The sequence below is a fragment of the Beta vulgaris genome, chromosome 1 (assembly GCF_026745355.1).
Source record: "Beta vulgaris subsp. vulgaris cultivar EL10 chromosome 1, EL10.2, whole genome shotgun sequence".
Classification (NCBI taxonomy): domain Eukaryota; kingdom Viridiplantae; phylum Streptophyta; class Magnoliopsida; order Caryophyllales; family Amaranthaceae; genus Beta; species Beta vulgaris.
In genome coordinates this window covers 62,505,571-62,524,464 of record NC_079202.1, presented here as the reverse complement: position 1 = coordinate 62,524,464, position 18,894 = coordinate 62,505,571, and the positions used below count along the sequence as shown (strand labels likewise).

At 35.3% G+C, this 18,894-nt stretch overlaps 3 protein-coding genes across 7 annotated transcripts; 1 reads left to right on the top strand and 2 right to left on the bottom strand.

The window, feature by feature from the left end:
* Nucleotides 1-7: 7 nt before the first annotated feature.
* Nucleotides 8-2,474, bottom strand: LOC104899761 (uncharacterized). 3 transcript variants are annotated; one of them, XM_048643897.2, is made up of 4 exons: nt 2,337-2,474; nt 2,257-2,306; nt 1,207-1,502; nt 8-749 (listed from the first exon to the last, which is right to left on the bottom strand). In XM_048643897.2, the coding sequence occupies exons 1-4, from the start codon at nt 2,392-2,394 to the stop codon at nt 227-229; spliced, it is 927 nt and encodes a 308-aa protein (XP_048499854.1). In that variant the 5' UTR covers nt 2,395-2,474; the 3' UTR covers nt 8-226. The 3 variants fall into 3 exon arrangements, with proteins under 3 accessions (XP_048499854.1, XP_010685360.2, XP_048499871.1); XM_010687058.3 differs by having other exon boundaries at nt 2,257-2,474; XM_048643914.2 differs by having other exon boundaries at nt 1,207-1,513; nt 2,257-2,397.
* Nucleotides 2,475-3,648: 1,174 nt separating this feature from the next.
* Nucleotides 3,649-7,095, top strand: LOC104899674 (uncharacterized). The gene is made up of 5 exons (XM_010686944.4): nt 3,649-3,886; nt 5,226-5,425; nt 6,347-6,448; nt 6,559-6,610; nt 6,695-7,095. The coding sequence occupies exons 1-5, from the start codon at nt 3,790-3,792 to the stop codon at nt 6,802-6,804; spliced, it is 561 nt and encodes a 186-aa protein (XP_010685246.1). The 5' UTR covers nt 3,649-3,789; the 3' UTR covers nt 6,805-7,095.
* Nucleotides 7,096-7,807: 712 nt separating this feature from the next.
* LOC104899542 (uncharacterized) lies at nt 7,808-15,283 on the bottom strand. 3 transcript variants are annotated; one of them, XM_010686780.4, is made up of 11 exons: nt 14,656-15,283; nt 13,819-13,943; nt 12,871-13,315; nt 12,277-12,392; nt 11,081-11,840; nt 10,524-10,985; nt 10,211-10,399; nt 9,855-10,073; nt 9,197-9,524; nt 8,774-8,963; nt 7,808-8,511 (listed from the first exon to the last, which is right to left on the bottom strand). In XM_010686780.4, exons 1-11 carry the CDS (start codon nt 14,869-14,871, stop codon nt 8,028-8,030), a joined length of 3,534 nt encoding a protein of 1,177 aa, XP_010685082.2. In that variant the 5' UTR covers nt 14,872-15,283; the 3' UTR covers nt 7,808-8,027. The 3 variants fall into 3 exon arrangements, with proteins under 3 accessions (XP_010685082.2, XP_010685137.2, XP_048499987.1); XM_010686835.4 differs by having other exon boundaries at nt 8,774-8,957; XM_048644030.2 differs by lacking the exon at nt 14,656-15,283 and having other exon boundaries at nt 12,871-13,361; nt 13,819-13,942.
* Nucleotides 15,284-18,894: the final 3,611 nt, after the last annotated feature.

Here is an 18,894-nt window from a genome sequence, read left to right as displayed (position 1 = left end):
ATGAGAATGTTCATAAATTTTTTGAACTTTGAATTTATGATGTCAATTTGTCCATTTTGTTTCACTCTTTTGGAGTTTTGAGCACATCATTGATGCTTGCGCCACAATACAGTATTACAGTTGAAAGCAGGTACAAAGACTGATACTGTTTCATTGATAATTAAACACAGATTTATGCTACTAATACTATCAATAGACAACAATGTTAGTAATAGGCAAATTGAGCCTAGCCTAACAACTGATCATGCAACCAATTTCTCATGATCTTGAAAGCTTCCTCTGCATCTGCATCTTCTTCAAGAGATTGAGGTCTATGTACAAATCCATGTCCTCTACCCTTGAAAACAACCACCTTTGAGTTGTTACCAATCATGTTCTCTAACTCATTAAGAGTGGCAACGGGACAAAGAGCGTCGTTATCCCCAGTTACAAACAGAACCGGAACCTTGACATTTGGAGCTGCAGATAAATCCATTCTTGTCCCATAGAAGGAAACGCCAGTGCCAAAAACCGAATCTTGATCATTGGCTAGCACTTCGAGTACTCGACCGCCTCCATAACAGAATCCTATTATCCCGAGCTTTCTAGATGATTCATCAGGCATGAACTCATCGACCATCCATTTGGTTGATGTTGTAATGTCTTTTGCAACCCTATTGAGATCTTGATTGCTGAGCCATTGCTTGAATTGAGCTTGTGGTCGGTTTTTCGACCATTTGTCCCCACGGAAAAGATCTGGCACTAAGACACTGCCATTTTAAGCATACACAAAATCATACAATGTTAATATGATGTCCAGAGATAATATAGTAGTAGTGATAATAAACCCATTTCATAACAACCCCATAAACCAAGATAAGCTCCCCACATAAAACCTTAAAATTTGAGGACACCCTCTATTTATCTCTAAAATCCACCCCCCCCCCCCCCCCCCCCCCCCCCCCCCCCCCCTCCTCGTGAGGCCATACAAAGAGGTAAAGCTCGTAGTTAGCGCTGTTAACTTCACACATATGTTTGTGGAACTGAAATCATTCATACACATTCAAGTGAGTAATCTAAATTTTACTCATTGGTTCTAGATCAGAATGCTTTTTTACCAATTGAAAACTGGAGTATTAATATTTCAGTGATGCTGTATGCTTAAGTTCCACTGAATGCTTCAGGTAAGAGTTAACAGGAAAACCTACACTAAGCAAACATACGTACTTGTAGCCACCACAGGCAACACGATAGGCGAAGTCTCTAGTGTAGGAATCCTCAAACCCAAATATGTCTGACAAGAGTAGAATGCCAGCTCCATTGTTGTTCTTGACGGCCTTGAAGAGATAGGCATGAATTGTATCATCGCCTTCCCCTATTCTAAGCTCTGATCCATTCACCAACTCACAAGCATCCGCGTCTTTGTCTTCTTCCACCTTAAGCTGGCTGCAATGTACTATCATGCTGCTCCTTTTCTGTACAAAAGTTCCAAAGGATCTCCTCGATACCAACTTGCATCTTTTCTATAAGCAAACTGAAGAATCACAGTTAAGGAACTGATGTTGTACACTTAGCTAGCACAAGTTAGGCCTTCTTTATCACAGCTTATAAACATCATTTTGTGAAGATCAGTTTCATTCATTAAAAGTTAGTTTTAATCATTAAAAGATAGTAAATTGCGTAAGAGAAAAACACCAGATAAAAAATAAACATATTTATGTCTTGTAATCAGTAGAAATAAGTTTCAATTAGAAAAATAAGTTTTCATCAGCTACTAATTCAGAGGACTTTTTTTGTCAGATAATCTGAAATCCCTGTATCAGTAGGGAAATATTCTAAAATCAAATCCAACTTTACCAAGCATGATTCCCATCAGATATTCTTCCTTTTGTAATTCGTAAAGCAGAAGTATAAAACCATCAACTCATAATATGCTTCATTCTAGCTTAGTTGGTAAAGTCTTGTGGGCGTATTAACCCAAGATCTGAGATCGAATTCCGCCTACATCACTGCACTCAGTCGCTCATTCACCCAAAAAAGAAACATACTTTGATATCCTCATAAATTTCCAAACTAAGCAGAAAAGAAACACAAAATTTCATGGGACAAATTTCACATAGAATCAAATTTGAGCAAATTATTGTTATGCTGTGGCTATATGTCAGATATAAATAGCAGTCTTTTTCTTCTGATGCATACATATGATATATTATATGTTCTTAGTACTTAAAAAAACACAACAGTTGAGTGTACATAGATGGGATCATGGGAACATACAAAGCTTAGAAGCAATGAAGAAGAAGATGATGAAGGCAAGCTTGAACAGGGGTACACTGCACCATAGAGAGATAATTTGGATCTTTTGATGCTCAATATTGAAGGCAAATTCGACCATGGTGTTGAAGTTAGCCCCATTTTACTGATGAAACTCAAGCTTTGACTTTTTAGAAGAATAATGAGGAATCAAATAATTTTGTGTGTTTTATGGGTATATGAATATGCTAATATATGTGGTAACAAATATCTTGCATTTGCTTTAAGATATGATATTTCTTGCTCATGTTGTTAATGTCTTTGGGCCTTGGGGACTCTAGCTTTCTTTATTTTTGACCTCATTCTTTGATTTGGAAGCTTTTGAGTGATTCAAACAAAGAGGAATGATAAACTTTACTTAACACTCCGACATCCAAAAGACTTCTCATTTTTCCTTTTTAAGTTCGTCAATATATATTTTGTATCATTGAAATTTTTAATTATATATTGATAAAAGAATATAAAATTTTGATTTTCCTTAATTTACTCAATGAAACTAATCAAAAAGATCCTACATGAGTGCATGACTATGTTTATATTATATATTGGAAATTTTCAGAAGATTACTTATGAATAGTGCCAAAATTAGAAACTGAAAGCCTTTTGTGAGACGGATCGAGTAATTCATAATGTAACTTTATATAACTATTTCTTTTTTTACGATAATACTATAGAAAGGGTGGATCATTTGACCTACATACACTTTAGAATATGATTACACAAAGGTAATATCTTTAATCTAGGCCAAAATGGTTTGTGAGTTCGTTGTGGTTAATGTCGGGCTACAAAATCCGACTCAAAGCTATGTACAAGCTTCTATTTGATAGAAACCTATAATCTGAACAAAGTATCCACCTTTTCTCCCTAGTGAATTTTTCTAACGTAACATTTTTGGCTGGAAGTGCGACTCTCTTTTTTATTCTGAAATAGTTTATATATGAATTTTGATACTTTGATTTTTAAGGTTGGAGAACGTTAAGAAAGTTTCATGACTTCACGAATTATATGATCTTTTGAAATGATTACAATTAAAATCTCATATTATTTTATACATAAAAACCACTTTAACAAAGATTGTAGAAGACATGTTAGAGATTTCGGTAATTTCTTCTAAATTAACGAGATAATAAGATTAAAAAACGAACACGAAACAAAATTAAATAAGACATATAATCTCAACCCTAAAATTTAAAAGGCTCTCAAAGTCTAAACAACCTCGTACCTAACCCGATTTTAAGACCGGGCCGACCGATAACAAGTTTCAATCAATTAGCGGGTCGGGTCGGGTCAGACCGGTATTTCTCCAAGCTGAAAATACATAGTGTTTTAATTACTTTCTTTTTAAAGACTTGAATTTTCACACGGTCAGTCACACCGCATTAAATTTCTTTTAATTTTTCTTAGCAATGAAGAATGAAGAAGTAACGAAGAAAATCAGAGAAATTTCAATTACAAAAAGAGAGAGAAATTTCAATTAATTCCAACAACAACATAAAAATGGAGGGAGATGGACCACCCATCAATGATTGCTGCTCGATTTGCCATGGAAACTTCAACATTCCATGCCAGGCTAATTGTTCTCACTGGTTTTGCGGTTTCTTTCTTTCTTGATTCATTTTCCTGCATTTTCATATATCTCAAGAATTTAAAGAAGATATCTTTTTGCTGAAGTTCAAGTTCTTTTTTTTTGTTGTTGATGTGTTTTTATAGTTTTAATGGATCTGTTGAAGTATAATTTCTATTGAGGAAGAATTTGTTGCATTACATTTGATTATTGATTGGTTATTGTGAAAGGGTGTTGTTTTTGTTCTGGGTTTTATGAATTTTGTACATACATGAATTGGGTAATTTTGTTTTGTATTATAGATTGAAGGTGGTTTATGTTCTGGGTTTTGCTGTATTTTAGGAGGGTAGATTGATAAACATGGGTGCATGAACTTTGTTTGTGATTAGGAAAGATGTGAAAAATGATGATTGTGTGATAATGTCTGACTTAACCTGGGCATATTCATTACAATGATAATAAGACTGTTAAGACTGTGCTGGTGCAGTGATTTTGTGTTCTGTTAATGAGATTTAGCTTTTGGAATTTGATTTTGTATGGTGATTGTGGGATTGTTGAAGGTGATTTGCTTCTTATAAGGGTTTAACACTTTTGGATTCCGTGTGTTGCGAAGTAGAGTAAAATTCTATCTCCTGGGTGTCAGAACTTGTTGATCATTTTAGGTTCTTGAAATCTTAGCTTGATTCTCTGAAATTTGAAAGATGGTTGTAAATTTTATCAAGGCTTAACTACATGATTCAACCAGGCGGGTGAGGTTTGTTGGTTGTTTGAATCTGTTTTAGGTCATTTTGGTTCGATTATCTATTTTTGGGTATGTATAGGTTATGCTTTGATGTTTTTGGTACACCACCTTTAACCTTTGGATTGAGGTTTTCGTAGACCAAGCACATTGGGAGCTTCTAAGAATCATATTTGATGTTTGGTTTTGGACTTTGCTAAGAAGTTCATGAAATAGACTGTTTCCGTTTTCATCATCTCTCATGGAAAAAATGAATTCTGAGGTGTTGAACTCAAAATCTTTGATGTCTAGATTGCAGGGGAGGTGTTCATTATGGATAGTTATCACCACATCTCACCAATAGATTTTCCCTGTGAGACTCACTTAGTTGCAATGTTGCATATTTAAAGCTTGGAAAGATTTTTACATTTTTACTCTTGGTTGAGGATATATATATTTTTAGAAAGAGTAGTTTTACTTTACAGTTTACAGCCAATAAGTTGAGGATATATATTTGAAATTGCTGAGAGTTCTAGTTTTGTTTACAACTTTACATAGATGAAGACTGAGTAATTTTCTTTTACCATTCTGCTTTGCGACCAAGTTTTGTGGACTCATCTTTGAGTGACTCATGTCTTCTTAAAAATCCAGGGCACTGTATTTTGCAACTTTGGGATCACGGATCAACACTACTACCATGCAGATGTCCTTTGTGTCGCCGCCCTATTAATTTGTTAATACCTACAGAGGCTTCCATGCAGCAACGAGTTAATCCAGAAGTTGCTAATATCATAGGGAGGTTGGAATTGTATAACCGTCGCTATGGTGAACGTTCCAATAACCTCAACCAGGTATCATTGGATATTGATTCTAGTCTTTTTTCTATTTAAATTTTGTTTTACGTAATGTGGAAGGTTTTATACCCTCTTAAACCATATGCAATGTTTATTGCAGTTGTCATTGACTTTGAAAATTACCCTTTTAGTTTTATGAACTTGATTTCATTCACAATGATGAAGATATTTTCAACTATTCATTTAGCATTATTAATAATTTTTACTCAAACTAATGAATCAATGTCGTAGCATGTATTATCATCTCATCTTCTGCATTCATAGTGCAATTTGTTAATAAGGTATGAACATGATGCAGGATCTGCATTGATGTCATTAGATGGAGTTTATAAAAGTTCACTTTTCAATTAGGCTTTGTTCTCCTCACCTTAATTTATCTTATTTCAAGGAATAAGTTCAAATATGTTAAGTGCAAGACTTATAAGTTAGTTTAGAGCCAACAAGTTCAGAAGTTGAGATACTTTTAAGTTCAGAGAGAATAAGAGCTACCAATGATCTTTTTACAACTACAATAAATTCAAATAAGTTTAACTTTAGTGCTAGTAAGTTCAAATAAGTTAAGATAAGCTCTGATAAGAGGATTTCAAGTAAGATGATGCACCCTTAGTATGTTTGAATTATTAGCAAGTTCATAACCCAATCTGGCTGCGAATTCTGAATTAACATGCTGCCGATTTTTAAATTCAGTTTCAGCCATGTTCACTCTTGCTGTGGTTCCATTGAAACATTTAAGTGGATAATTTTGCACTTAAAAGCTGAAACATTGAGTTTGAAAGGTGACAAATAGTTAACTATACACTTAAAGCTGCTGAAATCCTGACTATAGAACATTGTATCAGTGTATCTCTTAAATCATGACCTGTCATTAGTTTCTTTGGAATTGTAGTCTTTAATAACTGTTCTCCTTTGTTTTGTCAGAGACTGCGAGACCTTCCCTTTCTTCTACGGAGGTTACTTCGGGATTTGTTAGATCCGCAGAGATCTCTTCCTTTTGTCATTAAGGCCCGTGTTTATCTGGCAGTTAAGTGAACTTGTCAATGCAAACCAATAAATGTTTATATTGCTAACTTCTTGTACTGTGAATTGTACATTTGAAATCAACATTTGTGAACTAATACTTACTATTGCAGATGTTTCTAAGTTTCCTATACCTATTGAGCCCTGTAGACATTATTCCTGAAGGTAGAATTGCGTTGTTACACAATCTTGCTATAGTAAGCACTAAGCTATTATTTCGCACTTATCCACAATTTTGCCTTTTTACAGGAATTGTAGGAGTAATCGGACTTCTGGATGATATGATTATAGTACTAATCTGCATGTTACACGTGGCTGCGATTTATCGTTCTACTCTTGTTAATCGTCATGGAGGCTAGCGAGGTTTTTCAGAAGGACTCATGATAATAGTGCTAATCTGCATGTTAAACGTGGCTGCAATTTATCGGTCTATTCTTGTTAATCGTCGTATAGGCTAGCGAGGTTTTTGATAAGGATTCAGAGGATGACATGTTATTGACATTGTGCATTTGTTGTTTCATTTCGAGTGTCCCTTTGTAGCTAATAGGAGTGCTTTTGTGTGATCTTGTATTACTTGAACCAGAATTGTGATTAGTCCGATTTTGAGATTCTTTTGTTAATAGTAAAACAAATAACGGGTTACTTGGTAATGATACTTGCTCATACTTCTTGTTCCGAAATCTTTCACTGTAGTAATCCAAATATCAATGATACATGAGCTGAAACTTTTGTTAACTTAGAGGCAATCTTGATTAATTTAGGGTTAACTATTTAGTGTATGCAGGTAACTTTAGTTAACTCAAGGCAACTCTTAACTCTATACCCACAAATATGTAAAGTTAAACCCTAAATGTGGTAGAAGTTACCATTAAATTATGAAAATTACTCCAAAACTAATACAAGTTATCCTAAAACACACTTCATATAGCTACCAAAAATTAGTCAAAGTTAACTATAACATATTTGAAGTTACCCTAAAAATGATCAAGTTGCGTTTGCATATAAAATCTCTTGAAGTCTGTTGAATTTTGTATTCACATCATCACAATTCACATGAGAACAATCTTTATAATGAGAATACAATTTGATAATCTATTCGTATCCATTTTTCCAGGCGGATTTTCAAGAGTATCAGATTTCATCACATCGAATACTTCCTCCGTTTCATATCACTCGCTACATTTCTTAATTCACGGACTCCTAGGTTAGTTTGGGAGAAGAGAGAGATAGAAAGTAAAAAGAAAAAAGACCCATGTGAAAGGAGAGAGATAGAGAGTATTTATTGCCCAAAAAAGAAGTGTAGCAAGTAATATGAAATTTCTCACGATGGAAAGTATAACGAGTATTATGAAACGAAGGAAGTATATAAAATAGAAGGAACAACTTTTTATTAGAATCACAAATGACATGATGTTTACAACACAACAGAGTATTACACCGTTGATTATATGTGACTAAACCATTCACGCCTTGCTAGTTGCTAATGCCTTAACTACACATAATTATATTTACAATATATACACTGAATCAATTTTTGGGATATGTTAAAAGCCAATCCCTCTAAGATTAGCATACAAGCATACTACATATTCTTCAATAGCTGCTCATACCACGGTCCATGTACACTTGCAGACACAGTCGCCAGAACAATAACAACTTCTGCAACTTCTACTATCTTATCAGCAAGAAGGGCTGCCCCCACACGCCGGAGTGCCATCTCCACCAGTTGCCTGCTCCTGCTTCCGGTCCCACCAAACACAGCGGCTCTTACAGCCATATAAACAGCTCGGGAGACGTGTGTGAATATTGGGTCCCCAGATTTTAAGCTCTTTGAGAGCATGTTCGCCACAACCCCCATTCTCGCTCGCAGCTTTTCTGGGTCGACAATATGGTTAACATCATCCGAGAGCCCAATAATTGCTTCCACAATCTCGGTAATACCGACGTCTTCAACCTCGTTGAGCAACTTTACAAGCTGTTTGGCAGATAGAGAAATAACATTTTCCATGTCTGACGGGTTTGTTACCAAGTGTTCACTAAGAAGGGCTTGTCGGAGAACAAGCATACTGCAAAGAAAGAGTGAAAGAGTGAAAGAGTGAAAAAGTGAATATTCACCATCATCCGCCCCAAAATATTGTTCCATTTTCCTATTTAGTCTGCCCCAAATTTGCTCCATTTTCTGGTAGAATTTTCTCTGCAACTATTTCTCTTTTACCAACCTTCTTTAAATGTTTGGAGCAAATGGAGCAAAGAATTTTTTGAACATATTTACCAATTACCATACAAAAATAACAAATGCAAGACATAGAGATATATACGTGTACGAACCTTGTGGAAATAACAATGACCTTCTGCAATTGAGATTGAGCTGCTCTCAATCTAGATACATTAAGGTTCAGAGTTTCTGGAAGAGCCTCTTGTACCAGCCCGTCGATCTCACTCACCAACTTCAATAAACCTATCCTAAGAAACAAATCTGTCCTTTCTCCTCTGCACTCTGGTTGCTCATTACCTGAAACTAATATAAAACCATCAAAAACCTTTTTGATCACTTATAATTTATTGACATTAAAACTGACTCACAATATACTAGAATCATGATTCTGAACCACTAATCTATATGTTGCTTATCAGGAGTTGTGAATTGAAGTTCTAATTTCATATCAAATTTTGTACTTGTTTTAAGAAAAAACTTAATGCGCATGACATGTGGTCTCTTCTCGATAAATTTCCTACTATTCATTTTCATACCAGCGGTGGTGGCTCCCAAAGAGCGTGTCCTCAAAGTCACTGAAACACTTCCTCCTGTGCGAAGAGTGGTTGGTGGTATCCTCTGAGGAGACGTCGCCTGGGTATCTGGCAATGTTGACAATGAATCCAGGTATTCATTCCACTCCCGCTCCACATCAGCACTTGCCAAAGTCAGCCAACTCTTTGTCAATGTTAGAGAAGTAGTGGCATCAGAAGGAGATCCATATCGATTCGTAAAAGCCTTTTGTAAATAGTCCAATCCAGCAGGCCCCTTGATCATTGGCTCAATCATTCTGATACGTGCTTTGCTTATCTCTCTCTTTGTTTTCTAAAAGCGAGCATAAGAACATTGTACATGAAATCAATTTCGTTTCACAATAAACTAGAATAGTAGCTACAGAAGCAAATATAATTATTACTACTACGTATACTTCCTTTGTTTTTTTTTACTTGCAACATTCAACCATGGCACAATGATTTAGGAGAGGAGCGAGATAGTGAGATAAAAAAAGGACCTCATGTACTAGGAGAGAGAAAGAGGAAACATACTGCCAAAGGTCAATGTTGCAAGTATTTCTAACTTCCTAAAACGGGAAATGTTGCAAATAAAAAAAAAACAGAGGAAGTATAACAAAGAAGGGCACCAAGAGCTACACACCTGAATCTCATTTAGGACAAAACGAAGACCCTTGATTACCGCCGTGGCAAAAGAAGAATTTGTATTATCTCCAGATTGTGAAACCTCTTTCAATAGATTCAGGTGAGAAGCCTTCATCTCAGCATCATTTGCTGGAGCTGACAGCTTTTGCAGAGTTACAAGTGCATACTCCAGCAACTTTCCAAGGTAATTTATGTCCAACATTCCACCTTCAAGAACCTAAAAAGACAAACGTCATCAGCATGCACACAATTATACCGTGATGACAAATGGTGCTAGAATACAACTAATAATGTGAATCTGCGATGATAGATAAAGATATGGCTATGTTGCCAAGGGCTAGAAAAAATAACCACCTGTGAGAGAATATCTATATCGATCATCCCAGTTATCTCTTGTCGCCAGCTCTCAGGAGACATCTCGCACAGTTCATCTCTGACTTCTGTCATAAGCTTAAGAACCCAGCTGAAGTCAGGCTGCTCCAACTTCATAGAAGCCATGATACCATCCCAAAATGCTTTCTCCATTGTCTTTTTAATTTCCGCCTGAAATTTAAAAAAAATGGTGGGTTCAAGACTTCACATACGAACTTAATAATAGAAGAAACTTGGCTAATGCATTTCCCACATAGTAGTTCAGATACATAAACGAAAGGCATCATGGACAAACCTTAGCACCGGTGTCATCTTCACCATCCATGTAAAGTTTATCGGCTAATCCATGACGATGTTCATGGACTATCTCATTAACTAAGAGTTCATTTTCGGTGATTGGGATTATGTCCCTGCTTATATGGTCATCTGCACCACGCGCCTCAGGTGGTGAAAGTACTGATTGGCTTGCAGTTGTATCATTTTCCTTGAACAATGACCGTGCTACACTGCTCAGTCTTTCACTACCACTAGCCATGCTGCTTGCTTCACCAGCAGCAGTAGAAGGCGAGCTGTTTGATGAACTAGAATAATCAGGAGATAAAATGTGAGCAACAGGCGATGCAAATGGACTCCTCGAGTCCTTGGATGCAAAATATTTGGATCGCACGTCAGAAATAGCATTCTCCATGCGTTTGATGCCAGCAACACCACTCAGATCCTGCACTTTCGCCTTAAGAAGTGTCTGATCTTCCATCACCTAGCATTATCCAGATCATTCAAGGGAAACCATTAAATACAGAATCGTACCGTATGATGAAGAAAAAGAAAATATCAGATCAGCTAGTCCACCACCTGCTTTTGAATAGCCTTCATGTCATGGGTAAGATAATTGTTGCCTCCTTCTGGCGTAAGCTTACATGTATGCATCATAGACAGCTCCAGCTGGCAAGCAGCCCTCACCAAATCTTCTTCTAGTAGTTTAGCGTCCTTGAACTTCCATATCACAAAGCAATATAGATAAGAGCACCATGCTTTATCAAATGTTTCCAACTGCGACCTAAAAGTTGCACGATCATCCCCTGATGCTGATTTCATACAGCAACCTTCTAAAATTGTCTTGACCAATAACTCAAACTCCTGAATAAATTTCACAGCAGCCTCAGCAAGGGCTGTCTCATGCCCCCCTTTGCCACTGAGGACAGCATCTGGGTGCCCCAATATCATATAGGCACAAAGTACAATCCTCACAGGATATCTTGACAATTTAAGGCGGCTCTGAATTACCTCTCCCCCTGAGACAGCTCTCTTTTGTCCTCTGGTTCTGGAAGCATGGCTTCCAGTACGCCCGCGCTTTGGATTAGCAACACGCTTCAGGAGGTGATCAATATTTTCCACCCCAGATGAAACACTGGTTCCTTGCCGAGCTCTAAGACGGACTTCTAGACGGTCAACCAAAGATTTCACAACTTTCAAAGTCACATCTGACTCAATCTGGACTGCAAGCTGCTCAAAAGGCATTGACTTGACTGATTTTTCATTCATATTTAAACCCTCAAAAGCTTTTGTTAAAGAATATGTAGTTCCCCTTAGCTTCACAAACTGTCTCCAGCATCTACAAGCAAAGCCATGTTACATCATTAGTAAGAAATTGGCAGATCAGGACTATCCTTTCCAGCAAAGTCTATATCAAATAATTTCCCACGAAAATCCGTTTACCATTGTGTTACTACCACACTCAAGAAAAGAATGGCATAGGTACTCCACACTTGCTCACTTGGTTTTCCAAGGAAGATTGTTCAAAAAGAACTTCCAACATTAAAGAACAAAATAGTTTTCCTTCAATAAATGCCTGATGCACCAAGACTCTAACCATATCTAGACTTTACAGTGAGGAAGCCTAATTGAGCTTCACCATTATGTTTTCAATGTATCCATATTATAAATCCTCGAATTGTACAATGTAGACGATTTCATGTATGTGGTAACAATTGACAGTATGAGTAAGAATATCGATCCATAACTGAGAACTATGGCACTTTTTAATCTACCTTGATAATTTTCTTGCAAGATTTGAAGCCTGGTCATGCATGATATTACAGTTAACACGAGGAGAGCCAGTTATACTCTTTCTCTGCCTCAAAAGTTCTGCTCGTTGTCTTCTAGCCTGTCACAAATTAAACTAAATCATTTTTAAGGGAGAGGCAAAAGACAATCAGTTACTTGGGAGTATAATCTGATTCTCATCATAAACATCCATGTCAAACATGTGTCAGAAGATCAAAATTAATGAGACTTAGACCAGAGAGCTCAAGAAATACACTTTATCTATCCGGATATCTTAGTTACATAAACCATTTTGGGATGTCCACCAGTCCAAAAATATAATACTGCTCTCCACTTTGGTAAACAATTTCCATCCACCTTCCCATAAGATTTTGGTCCCACTTTTAAACATACTGTTCCTTTCTCCATCATGTCAACCCTTTCTCTTACAATTTGGAAGAAAAGAAATATTTATTTTGCATTTATATATATTATGGACATGAGGAATGTTAGGACACCCTCCTCTCAAGGGAAGTATATCCAAAGGAAAGAGGTATCTATTTTGCAATCTCACAGGTAGTACATATAAATATACATACCCTTTGTAACCGACCTTCCAGCTCCTCCCTCTTCTTTATTTTTTCCATTTCCCGCTGAGTGTGAACAGAATTAGCCACTCGCCGCACTTGTACCAACCTTGCATGCGCCTTTGACCTCTCAGCTTCCAGTAATCCTGATCTTTTCCTCTCCGCAGCAGCACGCTTTTGGTGGATGGAAGCACGCACATATTCCTTATATTTGTTTTCCTGTATCATCTTCCTCGTTAATGACTGAGTTGTTCGCTCTCTTCTTGCAGCTTTCCGTTGCCTACGAGATTTCAAAATAAGCATTCTGTTTGTCTCTGCTTGCTGAACCCGTGATTCCACCTTCATACCCAATTCACCGCGTTCTTTTTCAATGCGCATTTCCACTTCACTTTTAGCTGCTTGTCGCAACTCACCCAGCCTAGCCAAGCGCATCTGAGCGTTTGAAAGAATGCTCAACCTGCACCATTAAGAAAATAATCTTGTAACGTGCCACAAGATTACCACTATACGTAGAATTATATCAGTTGAGCGATTGAGCCAATGTCATCCAAGTTCTAAGAAGAATTTATAAAGGTTCAAGGAAAGTAAACCACTACCAAAACAATAGGGAAAAATGTTATATAATTTTAGAACTCAAATACACACAAAATCTTTTCAGCCGAAAGAACTTATCCTTAGAGATGGGGAAAGTGAAATTTCTAATGAACATTAATGTACCGAGTCCAAATATTGAAGTCAATATATTACATGTATATATCATCATAGTAATGTTGTTCCACTATTACTGTTCTAAACTCAAAACAACTTAAATGTCTGAGTATTCATGTTAGTCTGGCCATGAGATGGCTTTGTTCACAACGATACCAAATTAAAAACCAAGAAAATCACGAAAAAAGACCATTCGACACTGGTACAAGATATGATGGCACCAAGAAAAACTTGTTTCCTAGCAGGACATACCTTTTCTGCTCAGCTGCAATAAGCTTAGCTTCAAGTCTCTGACCAAGATCCATTTCTTGTGAAGATGACCACGGTGGACTTCTCTGTTTCGGTCTTGCTTTGCTTGATAAAAACTCGTGAAATCGCTGCCAAAACAGAGACCACTATATAACACTTGAGGCAAACAATAAACACTACCAGTAACTCAGAAGTCAGAAAGCAAACCCTACTTCACCTAACTTTCATCAAAAAAAAAAAAAACAAGGTCAAGCCTTTCTATCAATAACCAACATTCTTAGTTCATCAGCCTAAATTCGAAACACGAATTAAAAGGAACTTGAATTCTTCCATCAACAACATCAAAACAAAAGAAATTAACCTCAATTGTCCGACCAATCAATCAAAATACAACAACAACAACATCAAAACAAAAGAAATTAACCTCAATTGTCCGACCAATCAATCAAAATACAACAACAACAACAACAAAATGCTAATTCACATAAATTAAACCCTAACTATTCCTCTAATCATCAATACATCACCATTAATACAAATCTTCACATAGCTATTCACTAAAACACACAATTCCTGCAATAAATACAATAAACAGAGAAACATCCAGCAAAATAACAAAAAACACAAACTAAACCCTAATTACCCCCACCAAACAACAAAACAACTAAAAATTAAACCCTAAAACATCAAATTCCCAAAATCAAACTAACAAAAATCAACAATTAAACCCTAATATCACTCCCACCAATCAACAAATGATCACTAATACTACTACAAAAAAAAACTCCTTTTTCACTCAAATTCAATAATTCCACAATCAAAAACAAAAAGAAAAAAAACCTGACGACGATGATTTGCTTCTTTAAGTTTCGCTTCAATTTCTTCAGCAGTAGAAGGAGTTCGTGCCTCCGAAAGTCGCCGACGAAGTCTCCGAGGAAGTTTTGACGGTGAAGAAGTCGACAAATTCGAACAATCGTTTATCGGAAAACTCATCGCAACTCCGGCGACCGCCATTTTTTCCGGCGATGATTCCTTCACTTCTGACGTTGATGTCATACTTTCAACTACTTTTTTAACCAACTTTTTTTTAACTTTCTAATTATATAATTATATTTTCTTAAAAACGCGATTAAATTTGAATTAAATATTTACATGAACTAAAAAAGGAAAGATTTTTACTGATGAAGACGAAATCAATAAGAAAATTTGATGATCAAATAGAAAGAATTTGTCAAATTGATGATAAATTTGGGAAGATGAAGAAAACGTTTTTTTTTCTGTTTTTTTTGGCACTGAAAATTTGAAGGGGTTTGGTTTGGTGGGCTTTGGGTGATAAAGAAGGAAGGAAATTTGGGAGAAGAGTCGTGAATATAAAGGATAATTCGTGTATGTTTTTTCTTGTATCTTATCTTATACTACTTTATATACTTTATGAAAAGAGAATTGAAGGTTTGCTTGGAAAGGTATGTACACCACATTACTTTTGTCAAATCCCTTACTACATACACACGCGCATAGGAAGAGAATTATACTCGTTAATATATAAGACTCGATTATATATAGAGAGAGTAGAAATCAATGTCAAAAAACATGTACTAACTAGAGATGAGTATATGCTCATTTGGTCTGTTATCCATAATCCATGTACATTTGACTCGTTCGTTATCAATGTAAATATGCACATCATGCTCTATGCACTAGCGAGTGCACCATCTAAGCTTTACAAAATTCGATAATGTCTTCCTTGTTTTTCTACTTTTTGTTCACAAATTATTAAAATATGTGGTCTAATTTCGACATAAAATTAGACAAACTAAAACTTGCATAGCTCGTTAAATCTCACCCTATTCGTAGACTATCCCTAAGCATTTCACACCAACGTTGTCATACCCTTATCTTCTTCTTCCTTTGTTTATCTTTGAATTTCAAACTACACACACTTTTAAATAAGCAGTCTTACCAAGTTGATTAAATTAGTAACTAAATGATTAAATTAATCAATATGTTTGTACTTAAATAATTAAATTGGTTACTATATATATTAAATTAGTTTATAAATATTTTAAACTAGTCACTGTGTCAAAAAAGGTCACTGAATTAACATTTATGATCAAAAGTACAAAAATTATATCCCCAAAAAAAAGTACAAACTTCACACATGTGTCGTAAATTAAAGCAATATACTAGAGCATAGTTATAACTTACTCCCTCCGTCCCTTAATAGAGTGCCCATTTCTTTTTTGGACACTATTCAAAGGTAAAGAAAGCCCTCAAAAAATATTTCTATTATATAAGAAAAAACATAGTCATGTGGGGTCTTGTTTGATTCATCTCATTACGTACATTAAGAAAATCAAACTTTTATAATTTTTACTAATATGAAATTAAAGATATTAACGATACAAAACGTGCATTGGCAAACGTGCATTGGAGAAATGGGCACTCTATTAAGGGACGGAGGGAGTATAACATTGAACAAATGTAACAAAATTTTAAAGAGGCGTATCTTATTTGGAGATTCAGCTCTATTCTTTTGTACATAATGAAAATTCAGTTTTATTCAGTGTAATTTAGACAAATTTATTTCAATTCAGTTCTGCTTTGTTAAAAAAAAATTGTTTAATTCAGTTCATCTACTCGTTAGTCAGACAAATCCAATTTAATCTAATTCGATTCAGATCATTTCATAGCCTGATAGCCTCATTAAGAAGAATTCCTTACGCACAACCCATATAGTAAGAAAACTCTTGTCAATCATAAACGATTACTTATTTATTTAGAATTAATATAATCAAATATGATAAACCTTGATCTTGAATACAAAACATTAAGTTGACCTCATAATATTAAATATTTCCTAAAAAAATGATTAAAATATCAAGTGGGCCAAAAAGAAAAGAAGAAAGAAATAAAGGAAGGAGATGACGTGGAAGTGGGAAAAAAAATGGGTTTAGTATATTGTTTACTTGGTTGCAACGGGCGAGAAGGTCAACGTCTGAAGTAGAATTTTGGACGGATACTTCGGCTTTTTGGGTGGGTTTTCTCTTTTCTTATCCATTGAATGTGGATCTTAACTTGGGCTAAAGATTACTTCATGATGCATGCCACATGAGGTGGAGAATTTTTTGCCACAGATTATACACGTTCGGTAGTTTTATGAATAAATAAATTCAATAGTTTTTCTCTATGTAGCACGGAGACTTCTTATAGGTCACGTACTCGTACTCGTACTCGTATCCATGCCTGATACGATATGTATCCTTTATGTGTACATATATCCATTAAAATTTCAAAATCTTGTCATTTTCCGTCCGTGTACTTGAATCTGAACTCGTACTCGTATCTGTCTTTTCGCAACTTAGGTTTTTCTTTATGAAAATAAATTCAATAGTTTGTTAGTTGCTACTTCTGTACTACTACCTCCTTTTAATTATTCATAGGTAACACTAACATTTGTATTATTTATACACTGATCTTGATTGAGTCTTTTTGGCAAATATATAAACCAAAATGAGCGAGTTTTTCAGGCTAAAATCGGACCGGGCTATAAAGTCATTTTTGGCTTGCCCAAAGTCCGCTCCAAAGCAAAAAAAAATCAGACCGGCCCCGATCACGGGCAAAAAAAAACTGCCCAAAACCCGCAAAAAAATCGGGCCGGACTGATTTGATAAGGTCTATATTTCACTATTCATTTCAATTCAGTTTAGTAAAATGCATTTCAGTTCAATTCAGCTGTCTTATATTAAAGAGAACATGTCCTAATACTTATTTGCATTGTATGCACGAGTATATAGTAAGTCCGTTTTGTATTCCTTATAAGGTTAGAATCTTAATTCTCTCCGCTCGCTCCATTGCACTTAGAGATCGTTTGGTTCACTATTTTCAGGGTCTAAGAAACGGAATCAATTATTAACTCTCTTTCTTCATGTTTGGTTCAATTCTTTACCAATCCATTACCATTACCTGGTGGTAATGGACTCCCCCAATTTGTTACCTTCCATCTCCTTCAAGTAATAAAATCCTTTCATTGGTGGTAATGATTACCATTCCATTTTCATTCCATGGCTTGAACCAAACACTCAACAAATGTAATCATTTTTATTACCATTTTCCTTGTTTTTTTTCTTTTGATTCTCTTTTCATTCCATATCTTGAACCAAACAACCCATTAGTATATAATATTATTGCTCCCAATTTTTTTAGTAAAATTAAATAAAAATCAGCTATTGTATTTTAGCTGTATGCAATTTTTTCTAAGAAAGATTCTAGTGGATTAAAGATTCCTAGATGTGTGCATCAAGCGAAGCACCGAATATGCAAGAAAAAAACACCTGTGTTGCTGTGAAGATGACATCGCAATTAAAGGTAAAGCCTTCTTTATACAGTCAGGAAGAACTTGAAGCCACCAACACAGGAAAAAAGGTTGAAATTTCAAACTTTTGTTGCTTTATTAGTTAAAAATTGCTGTTTAACCACGGTTTACATAAGATATAAATAAATAATGGTAAGTCATGATGCTGACGAAAGTCGAAAGAAAAATGGAGAACTATATGTCTATATATATGTCAATGTCATACTAGCTAGTATACTAGGATGGAGAAAGTATGGGCGCATATCCGGTATGGATAAAGAAGGTTCAAATTGGGGTATGCAAGTAATTTGATAGAAAAAGACAAAAAGAGTAAAGTTGACCAAATCTGATTATGTAGGAGAGAACTCAAATCACCTATTATATAAATATTGTTAGTTTTGAATATAATTAAATCAAGTATAATGTGAATCATATCATGTACGTAAATTTGTATGTAATTCAATTTGTATAATTAGGTTTATGTTTCATATCATGTGTCATACAATTTATATCACCTATAGGCTATAATATGAATCATGCCCGTTACAATATAAATCATATCTTGTATAGTATATGATCAGAGCAGATGAATAACTTTGATTATGTAATATATGTATCAGATCTTATATGTTATGAATCAGATCTAGTTCTACACGTTTCAGATCTTGTTGTAAATGAATTGGATCTTAATAATACTCGCTTTTTTTTTTATCATAAGTAAAAAAAAC

What these genes read in the sequence shown, in the direction of transcription:
- LOC104899761 (XM_010687058.3), bottom strand. Translation starts at nt 2,394, where the DNA reads ATGGGGCTAACTTCAACACCATGGTCGAATTTGCCTTCAATATTGAGC. An exon ending in CTTCATTGCTTCTAAGCTTT is followed by an intron (nt 1,503 to 2,256) that starts GTATGTTCCCAT and finishes GTTTGCTTATAG; the next exon opens with AAAAGATGCAAGTTGGTATC. An exon ending in GTTGCCTGTGGTGGCTACAA is followed by an intron (nt 750 to 1,206) that starts GTACGTATGTTT and finishes TTAAAATGGCAG; the next exon opens with TGTCTTAGTGCCAGATCTTT.
- LOC104899674 (XM_010686944.4), top strand. Translation starts at nt 3,790, where the DNA reads ATGGAGGGAGATGGACCACCCATCAATGATTGCTGCTCGATTTGCCAT. An exon ending in AGGCCCGTGTTTATCTGGCA is followed by an intron (nt 6,449 to 6,558) that starts GTTAAGTGAACT and finishes TTACTATTGCAG; the next exon opens with ATGTTTCTAAGTTTCCTATA. An exon ending in TGTAGACATTATTCCTGAAG is followed by an intron (nt 6,611 to 6,694) that starts GTAGAATTGCGT and finishes GCCTTTTTACAG; the next exon opens with GAATTGTAGGAGTAATCGGA.
- LOC104899542 (XM_010686780.4), bottom strand. Translation starts at nt 14,871, where the DNA reads ATGACATCAACGTCAGAAGTGAAGGAATCATCGCCGGAAAAAATGGCG. An exon ending in TGGAAGGTCGGTTACAAAGG is followed by an intron (nt 12,393 to 12,870) that starts GTATGTATATTT and finishes AATTTGTGACAG; the next exon opens with GCTAGAAGACAACGAGCAGA. An exon ending in TGAAGGCTATTCAAAAGCAG is followed by an intron (nt 10,986 to 11,080) that starts GTGGTGGACTAG and finishes GGATAATGCTAG; the next exon opens with GTGATGGAAGATCAGACACT.